Source organism: Heterodontus francisci, chromosome 35 (assembly GCF_036365525.1).
Source record: "Heterodontus francisci isolate sHetFra1 chromosome 35, sHetFra1.hap1, whole genome shotgun sequence".
Classification (NCBI taxonomy): Eukaryota; Metazoa; Chordata; class Chondrichthyes; order Heterodontiformes; family Heterodontidae; genus Heterodontus; species Heterodontus francisci.
This window is the reverse complement of record NC_090405.1, coordinates 49,049,412-49,069,296: the sequence shown is the minus strand read 5'-3', so window position 1 is coordinate 49,069,296 and position 19,885 is coordinate 49,049,412. Positions and strand designations below refer to the sequence as shown.

General features: G+C 42.7%; 1 protein-coding gene across 3 annotated transcripts in view; it reads left to right on the top strand.

Annotated features, from left to right (window-relative positions):
* Positions 1 to 19,885, top strand: part of scaper (S-phase cyclin A-associated protein in the ER) — a 384,847-nt gene that overhangs the window by 116,773 nt on the left and 248,189 nt on the right. For all 3 annotated transcript variants that reach the window (XM_068015512.1, XM_068015509.1, XM_068015510.1), the window contains exons 11-19: positions 949 to 1,039; positions 1,989 to 2,106; positions 2,284 to 2,395; positions 3,704 to 3,844; positions 6,691 to 6,846; positions 10,342 to 10,484; positions 10,992 to 11,073; positions 16,741 to 16,893; positions 17,556 to 17,663. In XM_068015512.1, the coding sequence (XP_067871613.1) occupies positions 949 to 1,039; positions 1,989 to 2,106; positions 2,284 to 2,395; positions 3,704 to 3,844; positions 6,691 to 6,846; positions 10,342 to 10,484; positions 10,992 to 11,073; positions 16,741 to 16,893; positions 17,556 to 17,663 (1,104 nt within the window). The remainder of the gene's footprint in view (positions 1 to 948; positions 1,040 to 1,988; positions 2,107 to 2,283; positions 2,396 to 3,703; positions 3,845 to 6,690; positions 6,847 to 10,341; positions 10,485 to 10,991; positions 11,074 to 16,740; positions 16,894 to 17,555; positions 17,664 to 19,885) is intronic.

Below are 19,885 nucleotides of genomic sequence, written 5' to 3'. Positions count from 1 at the left end.
CCTACCACCTACCTATACTAGTGACAATTTATAATGGCCAATTTATCTATCAACCTGCAAGTGGATTGGAGAAGTTGGGACTGTTTTTCTTGGAGAAGAGAAGGCTGAGAGGAGATTTGATAGAGGTATTCAAAATCATGAGGGGTTTGGATAGAATAGATAGGGAGACACTGTTCCCACTCGTGAAAGGATCGAAAACAAGAGGGCACAAATTTAAAGTAATTGTTAAAAGAAGCAAAAGTGACACGAGGAAAAACTTTTTCATGCAGTGAGTGGTTAAGGTCTGGAATGCACTGCCTGAGAGTGTGGTGGAGGTAGGTTCAATTGAAGCATTCAAATGGGAATTAGGCTATTGGATGAAAAGGAAGAATGTGCCAAGTTACGGGGAGAAGGCAGGGGAGTGGCAGTAGGTGAATTGCTCATCCGGAGAGTCGGTGCAGACACGATGGGCTGAATGGCCTCCTTCTGCACTGTAATGATTCTGTAAAGAGGAAAAAAAGCCCACTTTACCTCAGAAGTTTGTATCTGGCAGAACTGACCAGGTTAGTAATGAGTTTTACTTTTATGAACACTTATGCATCGTAGAAAGATGCAATCCTACCTACTTTTGGCCAAAGAAGTTGACTGTTTTAAGAACCTTTCGACCATAGACAATGGATAAATGGCGACTTGTTTATAAGATGCATGGTTCAGAAGAAACCTAAAAAGATTTAATAAGCATTTTCTGAAGATTAGCCCACTTCTGCTCAGGTGCTTTTGTGAAATAGAGCATCTGGTCCTTGTGTTGCTGCTCATAAATCTTAAGGAGGAACATGTCTTTTTGCTGTGTCCTCTCTGTGCTGGCAGGTTGCAGCTCCTTTGGTAGAAATATGGTCCAACTTTTGGATTGCAGTTGCCGCGTAAAACGTTGAATTCAGTGTATCAAACCGATGTTCTTTTGTTGTGTAGGCCAGCATGAGCAGCGGCAGCTTGTCTCTTTATAGCCTTTCCTCACAATCCCAAAACCTGGACTGGAGTGATGTTCTAGCAGAGTATGAAGGTATGTGCATTGTAACTAATATAGCCTGTAACAAGGATTCTGTACTTCGACTGAAACTGAGACTTCAGTTGTTCGGTATATACTGTTGTTTTGTTGCAACATAACTGTTAGTAAGTAAATGCCGTGAGTGCATGACTATTCCCTTTTCTCGCAAGACCAAGGTTGTAGTGTAAAAGGGTTTTAATCCCAATCTTGGTGGCCATCGACACTCTGTATTGCTTGTTTAATTTTTTTTGTATTGGATTGTTTGATGGATGGTATTTGCATAGTTTAATTTTTCAATGAATTTACTGCATCCCTGCCTGATAAATGCTCACCTGGCCAAATTTGGGCATGTGCTCATGTGCAGCCTGTGCCAGTTGAGGATGGTTTGATATAAATTCCATATTTCTCCTGAAGCCTGGCCTTTAAGAGCAGATAATTGAAAATGATTGACCTTGCTGCTGCGTTCATGTTATTTAAAACTGTTCAGCCCTGGGCATAACCAGAGTTACATCCTGAGTGCCAGTTTCAACCTTGGTATAATTATGCATGTTTCTGCTGACAGTTATTCTTCGGGATTGTGTTGGGATTCAGATCATGTTAGACTTTTAACAATGGGAAACCTTTGTGAATTACCCCTGATTAGCATTCTGTTATCTGAGAGATTGACTGTTAACATAAGCGATGTGCAAACTCTCAAATTGTGTTCTCAATGGGTTTTGGCTTAACAGACCAGGAGATTATTCTCCTCTGTTCAAGTGAATGCAATTTATGAAATGCAATGTAATTCACAACGTTGTGCAAAAACAGAAAATCACAGTAAGACTGGACAACATCCGAAAGGAAAAAACAGGTTAACGTTTCAAGTGGCAATCTTCATCAGAATGTCACCAGAGGTAACTTCACAGCAGGTTAATTGTTTGCATTAAGACTTAATTTCTGAGACTAATCATTTTGTTCTCTGTAGCACGTGAACCTTGGCGCCAGAGCACATCATGGGGAGATATTGTGGAGGAAGAGCCAGCACGACCACCTGGACACGCCATCCAAATGCACGAAAAACTTTCCTCACCATCACGGAAAATGTGATTAAAATTATTATTTAAACCTGTTGCTCACCGGAGTATAGGATTCTTGATGAGCTATAATTTTGCATAGTTAACTGCAGAGTAAACCAATGTACTGGATTTTAAGCTTATTATATGTAAAAGCATTTGGTCTCCACGGTAATGAAATTTGTGTTACAAATTTCCTGCTGATAGGACAATTGCAGAATCAAAAAAGAAACATGAGGAAAAGCAGCTAAAAGCCCAGCAACTCCGTGAAAAACTACGAGAGGAGCAAACGCTGAAACTACAGAAATTGTTGGAGCGAGTAAGTAGGACAAAATCTGCTTAGAACAGTGGCACAGGGGTTAGCACCGCAGCCTCACAGCTCCAGCGACCCGGGTTTGGTTCTGGGTACTGCCTGTGCGGAGTTTGCAAGTTCTCCCTTTGACTGCGTGGGTTTCCGCTGGGTACACCGGTTTCCTGCCACAGCCAAAGGCTTGCAGGTTGATAGGTAAATTGGCCATTTGTAAATTGCCCCTAGTATAGGTAGGTGGTAGGGAATTGAAGGAAGATGGGGATGTGGTAGGGAATATGGGATTAAATGTAGGATTAGTATAAATGGGTGGTTGTTGGTCAGCACAGACTCGGTGGGCCGAAGGGCCTGTTTCAGTGCTGTATCTCTCGATGACTCTATAATAACAAGAGTTAAAAACATAGGTTTGGGGGTTTTGACTGGATATGGAGTGAATGCAGCCCGGAGCAATGGGCTGTTTCCTCTGTCTGCTGGTAGTAGAGGGTCCTATATGACGAATTTGGGCACTCTGAGTCCAGTTCTCAGTTGGATGTGAAGTACATAACAGAACTACTGCTAATTAGCACTGATTTGGCAATTCCAGTCAGAAAGGCCATATAAAGTGCAACGATGTCATACTGGTAGTAATAGAAGTGGTCTTCTGGAATTGAGGGTGAGGCATATTGTTTGGGCAAAGTAAAAAGAGCTTTCTGCAGATACCAGTAATAAGCCTGACCTGGGAATGCCTAATGCTGAAAATAGGTGACATTGATTAGGGTGTTCTTTGGACATCCTTCAACATCATCAGCAAAGTTGGCTGAAGTTCTAAAAATATTTTGCTAGTGACATGTCTCTGTCAGGTTACATTTTAAAGCAAATTGAACTTCAACATGCTAATTGGTCTAAGGAATAAAAAGTCTAACTGAACCTGTAAATTCAATCCTCGAAAGAACGCCCTCCTTTGCATTGTTGCTGCTGGAGTTCATGTCTTCAAGCTGGTCCGTTGATGCCACATTTAGACTTTATTTGCACTGTAATTGTAGCATTGTTGAAAAATAGTTTTGCTTAGTACCAATGCTAAAGATGTAGCATAAATAAAGACTTACATTTATACAGTGCCTTTCATGACCACCAGATGTCTCAAAGTGCTTTACAGCCATTGAAATACTTTTGAAGTGTAGTCACTGTTGTAATGTAGGAAACATTGTAGACTCAGATGTTGAGGCTTGACCTGTCTGAAGCAAAGCCGAGTGCAGCTTCAGTTTTACTGCTGGTCATTATTCAAGTGAGAAAAGTGTTGGAATTGTAGAATTGCTTGACTTGTATTCTGAATGTCTTTAGGAGAAGGAAGTGCGGAAATGGAAAGAGGAGCTGCTGGAGCAAAGGAGGAGGATGATGGAGGAAAAGCTGCTCCACGCGGAGCTTAAACGGGAGTTGCAGCTGCAAGCAATAGTGAAAAAGGCACAGGAGGAAGAAGCCAAGGTCTGGAACCATTCTCGAGATACTAACTAGGTGGTTCTTGAATCTTTGAACAGTGGTCTTGAAACTACTGTTTAAGTGGAAAGGGAGATGCTGGTGGTGTAGCTTTGAGATTCAGATGTGGCTTGGACAGGAGTCTGATAATGTTCATGGTCATTCTTCCAGGGTTGAGCCTGAATTATCCGGTGGGGGTCATGAACAGTAGTGTAAGAATACTGTTGAGTTTCCTGACATGCTGACCATATGCCTGTAGAGAAGGGAACATGGGCTTGGACTGCTGATTTTCTTTTCACACGGTTGCATACAATACCGAAATTAGTTGAAACATAAATATCAATTTTGCTTTGACTTTTTCTTAAAGTTTGCTTGCAATGAAAAAGACTTGAGGGGTAACAACAGCAACTTGCATTTGTACAGTGCCTTTAACATAACACATCCTAAGGTACCCCACATGGACTGAGGTGTAGTAGGACTGCCAAAGTTGACTGATTGGACAGTTAAATGGGTGCAGGTAAGGGAGATTCAAAGCAGTTTACATAAAGGATAGCTTGGGCGTAAGCAGTATGTTAGATTGTTGGCTTTGGATAACGTGATAAACCGTGAGAACAAAGCTCATGGGATTTATCATTGCTGTCCAAATCCCTGAGGTGCGTTAGATCTCTGTCAGAACTTGAAAAAAAAATCCAAGAATTAAAAAGTTTGAAAAAGGGAAAATCTTGAAATGTAATCAAATATATGAACTAGTCTTTTAATTTTTTTTTCTCTTTCCTCTTCTGAAAGATCTGATTATAGAGTTATTTTTGGAGTCGTCTTCTATAGGCTTCTAAGCCTTCAGGTACCTCACCCAAAGGGGCCTCCTTAATGTGTGAACCCAGGCAATGAGTACCAGTAGTGTTTCGAGCTTGGCGGGTATAACAGTCAAGCCCAATCATGTCCTTACCTCATGTCTCCATGTGCACGTCCCAGCAGGAGATCATAGGCAAATGATCAAGAGTGGGATCTCTTAGTGATATTTTTTTTTCCGCTTTAGCTTTTTTTTTCTTTTGGGCCTCCTTATCTCGAGAGACAATGGATACGCGCCTGGAGGTGGTCAGTGGTTTGTGAAGCAGCGCCTGGAGTGGCTATAAAGGCCAATTCTGGAGTGACAGGCTCTTCCACAGGTGCTGCAGAGAAATTTGTTTGTTGGGGCTGTTGCACAGTTGGCTCTCCCCTTGCGCCTCTGTCTTTTTTCCTGCCAACTACTAAGTCTCTTCGACTCGCCACAATTTAGCCCTGTCTTTATGGCTGCCCGCCAGCTCTGGCGAATGCTGGCAACTGACTCCCACGACTTGTGATCAATGTCACACGATTTCATGTCGCGTTTGCAGACGTCTTTATAACGGAGACATGGACGGCCGGTGGGTCTGATACCAGTGGCGAGCTCGCTGTACAATGTGTCTTTGGGGATCCTGCCATCTTCCATGCGGCTCACATGGCCAAGCCATCTCAAGCGCCGCTGACTCAGTAGTGTGTATAAGCTGGGGATGTTGGCCGCTTCAAGGACTTCTGTGTTGGAGATATAGTCCTGCCACCTGATGCCAAGTATTCTCCGAAGGCAGCGAAGATGGAATGAATTGAGACGTCGCTCTTGGCTGGCATACGTTGTCCAGGCCTCGCTGCCGTAGAGCAAGGTACTGAGGACACAGGCCTGATACACTCGGACTTTTGTGTTCCGTGTCAGTGCGCCATTTTCCCACACTCTCTTGGCCAGTCTGAACATAGCAGTGGAAGCCTTACCCATGCGCTTGTTGATTTCTGCATCTAGAGACAGGTTACTGGTGATAGTTGAGCCTAGGTAGGTGAACTCTTGAACCACTTCCAGAGCGTGGTCGCCAATATTGATGGATGGAGCATTTCTGACATCCTGCCCCATGATGTTCGTTTTCTTGAGGCTGATGGTTAGGCCAAATTCATTGCAGGCAGACGCAAACCTGTCGATGAGACTCTGCAGGCATTCTTCAGTGTGAGATGTTAAAGCAGCATCGTCAGCAAAGAGGAGTTCTCTGATGAGGACTTTCCGTACTTTGGACTTCGCTCTTAGACGGGCAAGGTTGAACAACCTGCCCCCTGATCTTGTGTGGAGGAAAATTCCTTCTTCAGAGGATTTGAACGCATGTGAAAGCAGCAGGGAGAAGAAAATCCCAAAAAGTGTGGGTGCGAGAACACAGCCCTGATTCACACCACTCAGGATAGGAAAGGGCTCTGATGAGGAGCCACCATGTTGAATTGTGCCTTTCATATTGTCATGGAATGAGGTGATGATACTTAGTAGCTTTGGTGGACATCCGATCTTTTCTAGTAGTCTGAAGAGACCACGTCTGCTGACGAGGTCAAAGGCTTTGGTGAGATCAATGAAAGCAATGTAGAGGGGCATCTGTTGTTCACGGCATTTCTCCTGTATCTGACGAAGGGAGAACAGCATGTCAATAGTCGATCTCTCTGCACGAAAGCCACACTGTGCCTCAGGGTAGACGCGCTCGGCCAGCTTCTGGAGCCTGTTCAGAGCGACTCGAGCAAAGACTTTCCCCACTATGCTGAGCAGGGAGATTCCACGGTAGTTGTTGCAGTCACTTTTTCCGCTTTAGCTTAAGGCTATGTGAATTACAGTCCCCAAGTTTCTGTCTAGCTAAGATCAGCTAACAACACAGGGAAAGGAGCCTGGACTCTGCTGGTACATATAACTTGCCTTTAGTTCCTAAAAGGCTAGTGAGTAAATAAATAGACTGGTTTTGAACAATGAAAAGTCTGGTTTGCAAATGCTGCCCATAGTAATGGAAATGGTAAGCTGTTTATCTTTCCTGTACCTTCAGGTTAACGAAATTGCATTTATCAACACATTGGAAGCTCAAAATAAGCGTCACGATGTTCTTGCAAAACTGAAAGAGTATGAGCAGCGGCTGAATGAATTGCAAGATGAGCGGCATCGTCGGCAGGAGGAGAAGCAAGCACGGGATGAGGCTGTGCAGGTTAGAACCATACAGGGAAAGAAAAAGCATATCGGGTCTGCTTCAAAGATATGGCCAGCCAAAGAACAGTACTGCATTTTAAACACAATGCAGTGCTTTGTCTTACTGAGAAGAGTCATTTTGCAACATTCTTTTAGTAATAGGTACATACTGGATGAACACGTTAACGCCTTCCCAATGTGTTTCTGTGTTTACCGTGAATATAAATTGAAATATACATTACAAACAACTTCCTGGGCTGCAACTACCCTACAGTCAGTTTGGTTCCCGATTTCTGTTTTACAAAAGTGTTGCATTAAACAAAAGCACATTGCCTGCTCCACAGTTGTCATGTAAATGTGGCCTCAGCAAATTAATATTTAAAAAAAAGAATAAAGACGAAGTGGATTTGCCATGGATTTAGGAAACAAGACAGAGTTCTATCATGACATTCCTAAAAACCTGCTGCTAACTTGGTGCTGGTGCAAATCGTTGGTTCCGCACTTGTTGATGTGGCTGTGTATCCAGGGGCCATTTTAATAGTTGAGTACTGTCTCCTGTTCATTGGTGGTGGTCTGGTTGCTGACAGAATGTTTAGTGAGTTCTCTGTAGGATGTGGACAAAAGGAAAGCAGTTGTTAGAATTTGGGAAATTAAGGACCTCTGTTACACCTGTATAAAAAGTGGAAAAATTTGTTTTAAAAAAAATTTGTCACATATTATCTGCAGAATACAATTGATTGTATAAATTAGTCTACATGTAACCTTTGATCTAATAAAAGCCACATTTTTTGTTTGCTTGTGGGTGGAACAATAGATCAGTTGCACCCCTTCTTAAGTGAGGACTGAGGAATTCCAGTATTGTTGTTGATGTTGAGATATTGATTCTTAGATGAGGCTAGAAACGAAGGCTCCCTGCATAACTGGTGGTTCAGGTGGAAATTTAAGATCCCAATATATGTTTGAAGCAGAGGGGGAATTGTCCTGGTGGCCTGCCCATAAGGAAAGAACAATAAGAAATTAAGCTTGTATTTACGTGAGGCCTTGTATTTCTCAGAAGTGTCTCAAAACGCTTTACAAACAATGAAAGCGTATCACTGTTTTTACATATGCAAACACTGCAGCTATTTTACGCACAGCAAGATCCCAGCAGTTCAGGCAGAAGGGCCTTAATTTAGCAATGCATGTAAAGGACGGTGCCTCTGACAATGCAGCACTCCCTTAGTACGACATTAGGGGAGACTGCCTGAATTATAATAGTCATTATAATGCCGCGCCCCTAGCCAAGCTGTTCCAGTACAGCTACAACACTGGCATCTACTCTGCAATGTGGAAAATTGCCCAGGTACGTCCTGTACACAAAAAGCAGGACAAGTTCAACCTGGCCAATTACCGCCCCATCAGCCTACTCTCAATCATCAGTAAAATGATGGAAGGTGTCATCAACAGTGCCATCAAGCGGCACTTGCTGAGCAATAACCTGCTCGCTGACGCTCAGTTTGGGTTCCGCCAGGGCCACTCAGCTCCTGACCTCATTACAGCCTTGGTTCAAACATGGACAAAAGAGCTGAACTCGAGGTGAGGTGAGAGTGACTGCCCTTGACATCAAGGCAGCATTTGACCGAGTATGGCATCGAGGAGCCCGAGCAAAACGGCGGTCAATGGGAATCAGGGGGAAAACCCTCTGCTGGTTGGAGTCATACCTAGCGCAAAGGAAGATGGTTGTGGTTGTTGGAGGTCAATCATCTGAGCTCCAGGACATCACTGCAGGAGTTCCTCAGGCTAGTGTCCTAGGCCCAACCATCTTCAGCTGCTTCATCAATGACCTTCCTTCAATCATAAGGTCAGAAGTGGGGATGTTCGCTGATGATTGCACAATGTTCAGCACCATTCACGACGACTCAGATACTGAAGCAGTCCGTGTCGCAATGCAGCAAGTCCTGGACAATATCCAGGCTTGGGATGATAAGTGGCAAGTAACATTCGCGCCACACAAGTGCCAGGCAATGACCATCTCCAACAAGAGAGAATCTAACCATCTCCCCTTGACATTCAACGGCATTACCATCGCTGAATCCCCCACTATCAACATCCTAGGGGCTACTGTTGACCAAAAACTGAACTGGAGTAGCCATATAAATACCGTGGCTACAAGAGCAGGTCAGAGGCTAGGAATCCTGAGGCGAGTAACTCACCTCCTGACTCCCCAAAGCCTGTCCACCATCTACAAGGCACAAGTCAGGAGTGTGATGGAATACTCTCCATTTGCCTGGATGGGTGTAGCTCCAACAACATTCAAGAAGCTCGACACCATCTAGGACAAAGCAGCCCGCTTGATTGGCACACCATCTACAAACATTCACTCCCTCCACCACCGACGCACAGTGGCAACACTGTGTACCATCTACAAGATGCACTGCAGCAATGCACCTTAGACAGCACCTTCCAAACCCGCAACCTCTACCAACTAGAAGGACAAGGGCAGCAAATACATGGGAACACCACCACCTGCAAGTTCCCCTCCAAGTCACACACCATCCTGACTTGGAACTATATCACCGTTCCTTCACTGTCGCTGGGTCAAAATCCTGGAACTCCCTTCCTAACAGCACTGTGGGTGTACCTACCCCAAATGGACTGCAGCGGTTCAAGAAGGCAGCTCACCACCACCTTCTCAAGGGCAATTAGGGATGGGCAATAAATGCTGGCCTAGCCAGCGACGCCCACATCCCTGAATGAATTTTTAAAAAATTTGCATTTCAGAGATTATTTAACAGTAGTAAATAACTCGCAAGTGCAAAAAGTGAAGCCCTTGAGATTTTTCAGAAAGATGTGTCAAGGCACTATGTAAGTTCAAAGTGTCATTTCTTCTCAGCCTCACCAGTTCAGCATCAACCATCATGTACCATGGAGTTTATGGTTATTTCACTCTATTACAAATCCTGTAAACATCAATCATGTCCTTTGTGCAAAGTTGTAAAAATACTTACGATTTATTTGACGAGAAACCGGAAATGTTGAGATACTTGAAGCACTTGTCAACTAAGCATTTAAATTGAAACATCGGAGTGAGATTACGCAAATTGTATATAGCCCCTATGATGGCTGAGTGAGTTTAGCCCATGAATAACTGAGCCAAAGATCCAAAAAAGACCAGCTTCAATGCCTGCTCCTTGTTGAGTTATCCGGTTGAACGCTGCTAAATTTGACTTGAATGCCCCGGGTTATGGAGGGCAAAATTGGCTATAGTTGCTGCTTCTTGCTCTTTATCTGGCAAAGAATGTGTTTTGCCAGGGTTGGGTTTGAAGGCAGTGTTCTCCCAGGTTGAATAGACGTGGTCGAGGGTCACACACTAATATACGTTTGGTGGAGTTACTGGAGGGCAGCTGACATTGTGTACCCCAGTCAAGAATCAGTGAGAAGAAATTTATTTTTATATTTTAAATTTTATAAATTTATTTTTGATGTTTCTTACAATACAAAAAAGCTCTTAGAAAAATTATGTGGTTGAATGCAGGAACGCAAGCGAGCACTGGAGGCAGAGCGTCAGGCACGTGTGGAGGAACTGTTGTTGAAAAGGAGAGAACAGGAGGCACGGATTGAGCAACAGCGACAAGAGAAAGAGAAAGCAAGAGAAGATGCTGCACGTGAAAGAGCCAGGTTTGTGGCCTTTGTTAAGCTGATTTCCTTGCGGCTTCTTAGAGACAATTGGTGTAGCACGAAGACACAAGGCCACAGATTTGAGTTGGTTGATCTCGCTGGCAGCAGCATTTGGGCCACTAGACTGTTTGTCTGTATCCCCAATTAGGAAGAGAAAATATCATCCATGTTTCCTGGTCCTGATTGCCATTCAGTACAATTTCTTGGAAAGTGTGAATTGTAGGGCAGGATTGGGTTTAGTGATGATGTCCATGGGTTTAACACCCTGCCAACATTCACAGAGCTATATTGCAAATATGTCTATCTCTAAGTCCACTATAAGTATTCAAAACTTATTTGGGAAATGTTTGCTTCTGTATGTGTCACTCTGTAAAGTGATTTACTTCAGTCTGGCTGCTCTCATGGTAGGGGTTAGTTCGAAAAAGCCAAGCATCCCTGCACATCTTCCATCTTCCATGCTGTTTTTCTTATCTGTTCATTTCCTAATAACTGTTAATCCATTGACAGGGAACGAGAGGAGAGGCTGGCTGCACTTAGTGCAGCACAACAAGAAGCTATGGAGGAACTGCAGAAAAAAATACAGCTGAAGGTATAATATAACAGAGCAATTATTGCTGAACCACCACAAGGACTTGTTGCACTTTGTATGTGTTGCAGTTCTTGTTTAATTAGTATTGTTACATGCACTGTCGTTTCTAGTTCCACTTCTCCACAGGTCACAACATATATTTTTTTTAAATGTTTACCCAGTTACTGATGCAGTCAATCATATACTTTACTCTTTATCCCAGAATGAAATACACCAACGAGGTTTCTTTTATAAACAACAAAATTATCAGTTTATTATAAAACAAGCCTTAACCAATAACAAAGCAAAGCATTAACACAGATTGAAATCTGAAAGTTCCTTTTTTAAATTCCTCACACACAAACTCTCTTACGCTGAAAGAATACAGAAAGTCTCTGCAGAGGCATGCTACAAAAAAAAAAGAAAAAGAATACTTTGGCCAAATGCTTGCTAATTCTTGAGGAAGAAAGAGATGTGGAAAGATGTCAGTTGTCCCTTTTTGATCTGGCATCCCAAATATGCGTAGATGGCGATCGCTGGGACCTTTCTAGAGCTTTTTCTAGGTTCTTTTCAGGTGACGTTGAGGATCAGTTTGGCAGGCTTTCTATGAGAAATGCAGTATTTGGTTTCTGGCAGGCTTCTCAGGAGACATGCAGCATCAGTTTCTCTACTTCTTACACTTGATTGTCAGGAAGTTCACAAAGAGATGGAAGAGGGTGAGCTGATGGTAGCTCATCTCTTGGCAGGTTTCTCCAACTGTCTTAAAAGGCTGTGTTTGCTGACAACACAACCACTAGGTTGCACAGTACTTGCACATGCTCAACTGCAACCTCATTCACTGAAACATCACTGTCTGCTGCATTTTTTGGCACCTGCCAGTAGTAAAGATAGCACTGCTCAATTTATCACAAAAACAAATGAAACCCAAAGGCCTACAGTGGCTGTGATCATTGCCTCCATCCCACACCCAACTGTGTCCCGCTCCCTCCTGCCATTGCGCTTCTGTTCACCGCTGCCTCCTGTGTCCATCTGCTCACTGCTTGCTCCACACCCCGCCACTTCTCCTCCCTCAGCCACTTGCTCCCCGCTTCACCAACCACACTCCCCACCCCGCCTCCCGCCCACCAGTGGGCCACTCACACCCGGCCTCACCGCTTCCTCCCTCTGCTCTGCTCCCCGCTCAGTCCCGCTCGCAGTCTCCCTCCCCTCCCCATCTTGTCACTCTCTCTTCCCCCCCCCCCCCCCCCCCCGCTTCCCCCTTGCAGGGAAGAAAGACGGCGATCGCAGGAGGGAGCGGGGAAGCAGAGCAGAGGGGAGGAAACGTTGAGGCCAGGAGCGATTGGCCCATAAGTGGGGACTGAAGTGGAGAGCGAGTGGCCAAGGGGGGAGAAGTGGCGAGGTGGGGAGCAAGTGGCTGACAGATTGGGCGGGTGGGGGGGGAGGGTGCGGTGAAGTGGTGGGAGAAGTGGTGAGGCTGGGAGCGAGTGGCCCACAGATAGGTGGGGGGGGGGGCGTTGAAGTGGGGAGCGAGTGGCCGAGAGAGGAGCGTGATGAGGCAGGGAGTGAGTGGTGAGCAGACCTTGCAGTATGTGATGACGTTTTTGCGCTAAGCGAGCTGCTAACGTAGGGTGCCCATGTGCAGCAGTATACTGACAGCAAGGGTCTGTTCTGCGCATGTGCGAAGCTGGGAGCGCTCTGATGATGTCAACGCTGGGCTGCATTGTCAGGAGTCACTTTGGTTTTAAAAACAGTTCACGTCCCAATGCACTCTACAAAGTGAAACCAAAAACAATATCTCAGGAGTCAAGCCTCCTGACCCCTATAAATTTTGACCTGTCTCTTATCTGTAAACATCTTCCCCAGGTCACCAAGGGGTCTGTTGTTTATTGCTTAAAACACATGTCTTCAAGGTTGTTTTTAAACAATATCTCCGTGTCCTTTCAATGATCTGTCAACAACAAAGCAAAGTCCAGCTTATTTGAATTCTTCAGCCCTCCCATGAATCCATCTCCTCAATTTAAATATAAGTCATGAAAAGTGTATACTTAAACAAAAAAAAAGAAGCACTTTTGTAACCGTATGCAAGGGCCAACGCTTCTTAAGGACTCAACTAGGTTGGGGTCTTGGCTTTTCAGTGGCAATCCTGAAATTAAAAACAATTGCGTACGTGTATTACTAGGCATCATGGTACATTGGTACAGAACCAATCCACTTTATATTTCTGAAACAAATGTGTCATCTGGCATCTTTCTAAGACCAGGACGTGCATTTGAGAGGATACCAAATGACTTGTAGATTTCTTAATGAGTTTATTTGTTCTGTTTTTAAGACTGGCACTCAGGCATCTTAATCCTGAATTTCTGTTAGTTCAGGTAAATCTCGTGAGAGATTCCCATTTGTTCATGCAGATCTTTGCATTTATCATAAGTGTTGCTCAATCCCATTTAAAGCCTTGAATGTGGGAGTGTGGTCATAGAGCAGGCGCATATATTAGCTTTCAGAAAGGTAATTGAGAGAGCCCTAATCAACTCCTCCTAGTATTACAATTTCAAAACATAAGGCAGTTTGAGTCTTTCAATAACACACAACTACTCTTTACATTTTCTCTTTCTACATGTTATTTCTAATCCTGATAAGCTAAATACTACCCCCAAGGCTAAAATATAATTCAAAAGCAATTGCTTGCTGTGTCGGGGCATTACTTGATATTTTAGCTAATTCCCAACCCACAGACGCCTGCCATCCCATGTCTCCACCATCAGGGAGGAACCACTTAACTCATCAGCAAGCAACTTATTGGAAATGAGGCTGATTGGCATCAAGGTCAGGAAAGGAGACCAATTGTGAGGTATCCAAACTGGTACTGGCAAAGTACACACTTCAAACAAGTAAGGCCAGCGATGCCATCTGGCTATGTTAATTTGAACAAATTTACTTGCTGATTTTTTTTTCAAGGAATGGAGGAAAGAATTATGGGAAAAATGCAATACAAATTGTAAAGAAAAGATCAAAATAGCAACTTAAAAATGGGATGCTCTGTAGCCTCACAAAATATAATTTAAAAACTGAACAAGGAATCCAACTTTTGCAATTACAACCAGAATAAATGGGGAAGGCTGGGGTTTGAAGTAGCTACCAGAATCAAGTGCCAGTTATTCAGAATAATCCACTACACTATCAGAAATCATGAATTGAAACTTGTGTTGCTGTAACTAGTGCTGCATAACTTCAAAAGTTATATAATTTTGTATGAGTTTTAATCTTATGGAACTACAACAACTGGCTCTACTCACCAGGCTATTTATTTGTAAGCCATTTATATTACTTAGTTCCTCCAATTCTTTTGTTGCACTGAGCAATCGGTCTCCTATGTTAAACAGATGAAAAGATGCATTCTTGTCTGGTACCTGGGGCTTTGGTGAATCGCTAAAAGCTCGTCACCCTACTTCCAAATGATAACTCTGGTTTCTACAACTAGACAATAACTTAAAACTAAGACTATCAGCACACATCATTCTATTTAGTTACAGACATAGTGATATGCTGGCTGATTGTTAAAGCTTAATAATAGAAAATGGCTACATAAATTCACGACTACACTGATTCTCTAAGAGTAGATCAGTATCATAGTTGTACGGAAATTGAAAATCTTGGTTCTTTTTCTTTTAATTGAGAAACTAGGTAAAAGTCAAGATCTTTAGTGCAGGACATGGATAAGATTTTTTAAAAATAAAGAGAACAGAGGGTGGAAAAGAATGCAATATGTTGGAGAAGTTATTGAGAGTCTAAGGAAGGTTGGGATGTATGGCTAGAATGTTTTCCCAAAAAGGTTCGGGCAGGGCCGAGTTAGGTTCTGAAAATAAGGATGGCTGGGCAGTCAGATAATCCAGTACAAATCCTGGAATTGAAGTTGGCAGAGAGTAACGCCGGTGTTGTTAACATATATATATATATATATATGAACTCATGCCACAGTAAGAAATGTTAAATACAAATGCAGCAGGGATGGAGCCCACAGGCACATGGTGGCAGAATGGCCATGGAGGAGAATTGTTTGAGGGAATATAGGAAATTATGCTAACATAAGAATGTAGGAAATAGGAGCAGGGATAGGCTTACGGCTGCATCAGCCTGCTCCACCAATCAGTAAGATCAAGGCTGATCTTCTACCTCCAGTCCACTTACCCGCCTTATCCCCAGATAGCTGGATTCCCTTAGTGTCCCAAATCATCTATCAATCTCGATCTAAAATTTGCCCAATGACTGAGCATCCACAGCCCTCTGGGTGGAGAATTCCAAAGATTTACAGCACTCTGAGTGAAGAAGTTTCTCTTTATCTCAGTTCTAAGTGGCTGACCCTTATCCTGAGACTATGATACCTGGTTCTAGACTCTCCAGCTAGGGGAATCAGCCTCCCAACATCTATCCTAATGAGCCGTCTAAAAAATGTTATACGTTTCAAAGAGATCATCTCTCATTCTTGGAAATTGCAGAGAGTGTAGGCCCATTCTAGTCAATCTTTCTTCATAGGACAGTCCTCTCATTGCAGAGGGACAGACAGCACAGGTTGTTATTTGCTTTTTTACAACTTTTTACAATTATATCAATGACTTAAATGAGGGGAGTGATGGCATGGTAACTAAATTGGCAGATGACATAAAGATAGGTGGGAAAATATGTTGTGAAAAGGACATAAGGAGGTTGCAGACCTATATAGATAGGTTGAGTGAGTGGGCAAAAATCTGTCAGATGGAGTATAATGTGGGAAAATGTGATGATCACTTTGGCAGGAAGAATAAAAAAGCAGAGTGTTACTTGAACAGAGAATGACTGCAGAATTCCAGGGTGCAGAGGGATCTAGGTGTTATTGTGCATGAGTCACAAAAGTTAGTATGCAGGTACAGCAAGTAATAAAGAAGTCTAATGGAATATTATACTTTATTAGAGAGGAATTGAAATTATAATTAAGGATGTTACGCTTCAGTTATACAGGGCATTGGTGAGACCGCATCTTGAATACTGTGTGCAGTTTTGGTCGTCTCTTTATTTAAGGAAGGATGTAAATGCATTGGAGGCAGTTCAGAGGAGGTTTACTAGATTGATATCTGGAATGAGCAGGTTGTCTTATGAGGGAAGGTTGGACAGACTGGGCTTGTTTTCACTGGAGTTTAGAAGAGTGAGGGGAGACTTGATTGAAGTATATAAGATCCTGAACGGTCCTGACAAGGTGGATGTGGAAAGGATATTTCCACTTGTGGGTGAGTCCAGAACTAGGGGGCACTCTTAAAATTAGGGGTCGTCCTTTTAGGACAGAGATGATGAGAAATTTTTTCTTTCAGAGGGTTGTGCGACTTTGGAACTCTGCCTCGGAAGGTGGTGGAGGCAGGCTCATTTAGCATTTTTAAGACAGAGATAGATAGATTCTTGTTAGGCAAGGGAATCAAAGGTTATCTGAGGTAGGTGGGAACGTGGAATTCGAAACACAAACAGATCAGCTATGATCTTATTAAATGGCAGAGCAGGCTTGAGGGGCCGAATGGCCTACTTCTCCTAATTCATATTTTGTATTCATGTTTGTATTTGCATTTTAAATTTAAATTTAGTTTTACTGGAGAGCCAATGGAAGAACATGAACTGCTGTTGGTGGTGTAGACAGTGGCTTCTGCATCTGTTTTGTCTTTTATTCAGCATGATGAGAGCAGTCGGAGGCACATGGAGCAGATAGAACAACGGAAGGAGAAAGCAGCTGAGCTTAGCAGCGGGAGACACGCTAATACTGACTACGCTCCCAAACTTACTCCATATGAATGCAAAAAACATTGTTCCTTGTGCAATGTGTTGGTATGTTCTAGATTTGCTATTGCTTCCAAGTTTTAAAAATCGTACTGGAGAAATAATGTAAATATTGTACTGCCTGACTGGCAGGCAAAAATTGAAGAAATTATGCTTATTTGCTTTGTAAAACAGGAAGGGTTTGAGGTGACCTATTGAAATTTTCAAGAATTTGAAGGGAATTAACCAAATTGATCCAAGCATATTGCTGTCAGTGTTAAATGGGACATAAATTCTAAAGTTATGAATGAGAAGGGAGAAGTTGGCTGGCATTATAGGCGAATCATGTTTTGGAATAACTTAGCAAGGGAGTGCTTTGAGAAGAACACTATCAATGAGCTCAAGAGACAGTGTGTTTCTGGAGAGAAAGGATCACGAGATGTGAGAAGGCAGGTGGTTGGGGATTGATTGCTGATAAAGGGATGAGATTGTTAGATCTCATGACCTTTTATTCTGTTTCTAAAAGTTCTGACAGGGTTCTCTACGCCTTGCAAAATAAGGGCTCTTTAGTTTAATGGATGTAGAAATGGGAAGCATTTGCAAAAAAAGATGGGGTGGTTAGTTTGCAGGACCACAGTAGTGGTCCTTGTGAAGATCCTACTCCTGTTAGCTGCTGCAGGAAGCTTGGCAAATTCAGTGAGCTTGAAATGTTCTCACTTTCTGTTCCAAAGATCACTTCTGAGGTCTATCTCTTCAGCCACATAAAGGGGAGAAAACACCAGCAGGCTGTACGGGAGAACAGCAGCATCCAGGGGCGGGAGCTGTCCGATGAAGAAGTGGTAAGTTTTACCAAAAAGCAGTTTGATAAAATATTTGTTACTTCTAACATTGGTACATCAGTTCTAAGCGACAAACCCTTCTAGCTTGGTTTTGCATGCTGTACCTTTCTTTTTTAACCTCTTGTGCTTTAAGCCTCTGAGATTTGGCACTTAGATCAGAGCTCGATCAACAGCTTCCTGCTTATTGATAAATATTCAAAGTTCGCACAATTTTTGTCAGCTTGTCTTTGTCAACTGTAAGAATGCTTCAATTTTGAATTGATTTATAATTTTCATCTTGTTCTTTCCTCTTTATGGGTCCCCAATGTAATGGACCATTCAGTGCTGGGAGGATGATTACGTGACTTGCTCCCAGTTACTGCTATTGCTGATGCTTTTACCATCCAACGGGAAGCCAATGAGCGTGCCTCCAAGGGTGACTTTCCCTCTGATTGTTTGCTGCCCCCACCTGGGATAGTTGAGTTGTACAACTTGGGGCAGAATTTCCACTTTGCGTGCAAATTGTGTCCAAAAGTTTTTTTCCCCCTCAAGTTTCCACTCGAGCTTATTTGCATATTGTTGAATGTAAATTCTGCCATAAATAACGCGATCGGACAGCATTTGAGAATGTAGCTGTTTTAAAACAAGTATTCCTTAATTTATTTAAGTGTGGTAAATTGGTGCATTGATGAATGCTGCTGAAAATGCTTTGATAACAAATAATCAATTTTAATCCACCTGTCAGTAACCTGATTTTAGACAAATGAAAATGACTTCCAAAATTTTACTGAGCTATTTGCTGTTATATTGGAGTACAGTAGTCAGTTTCTTAAATTAAAAAGCTTAAGAAATTAGTGTCCTTGTGCCCAGAAGAGTCAGCTTAATTTTAAGTACCTCATCAAAGGCCTGCAAAGTGGCGCAAATAGCGAAACTTGCAATGGTGTTTAATTCGATATGGGAACGTGGCCTGTTTTGTGGGTGGGGCCAGCTTAGAGCAATACGTTAAACTAGCATAAAAGGTCATGGAAACTTGATTTATGCTGGACGTAATTTCCATTTTAAATTCCATGATCTCCCATGTGCTGTTTTGTCCGATTTTAGGTGTATTGCGCTGAAAAAAATGCATCCTAGCAGAAACTCCTTGTGTGGAGGGAATTGTAACTATTGTGCAGCAAGGCACGTTCATATGGTAACAGCATGCAACTTAATACATGTTTTAAATTAATTCTGTTCCCTCTTCATAGCATTTATGGTTGTAATTTTGTATAATGACTTCCATTAAGTATATGGTTTCAAGTTGTCACATTGCAGAACAGCCCTAGGCTCTGTGTGCTGATAACTGTCAAACTTGTAGAAATATAATCAAAGATCAAAAGTTCAAAGCATTTTAAGGATTTTCTTACAGTGCCACAAAAAAGAATGATCAGCTTAATGGAGGAGATTCTCCAAAACCACTCAAACACCTTAACTCATCATTGCATTCCAGAAAATGTAGCAGAGAGTCAGTGTTGATGTAGCATCATAGAGGGAGATGTAAGATATTGAAGAAATTAGTTATTCCAATCAAGTCAACAGTTTTCCCATTTAGCCTGAAATGTGTTGCAAATATTGGTAGCTAGATCTTTGTTCCCATTTGACTGTAATGTGCTAAAATGTGATGGTGTCTCTAAGTTCAACCATTTTAAGTATTCAAACAGAGTTATGTCATTAAATGTGGGCCACTTTCTTCAAAGGATCCAGTGCCACCCATTAGATAAGCAACTCCAAGCTCCTCGAATGCTTCAGTTGGTAAATGCACTGCTCACTGTGGAGCTGAACCATTCACACCAGGAAGGTGATATTAAATTCTGGAAGCACGTGGCAGGTCTAGAAATAGAAATGCCAGGTTAATGCTTTGGGTTGAGATCCTTTTACAAAACTTAGGAACAGGAGTATTCAACCCCTCCAGCCTGTTCCACCATTCAATTAGATTTTTAAAAATTTTTATTTATTTAGAGATACAGCACTGAAACAGGCCCTTCGGCCCACTGAGTCTGTGCCGACCATCAACCACCCATTTATACTAATCCTACATTAATCCCATATTCCTACCACATCTCCATCTTCCCTCAATTCCCCTACCACCTACCTATACTAGGGGCAATTTATAATGGCCAATTTACCCATCAATCTGCAAGTCTTTGGCTGTGGGAGGAAACCGGAGCACCCAGTGAAAACCCACGCGGTCACAGGGAGAGCATGCA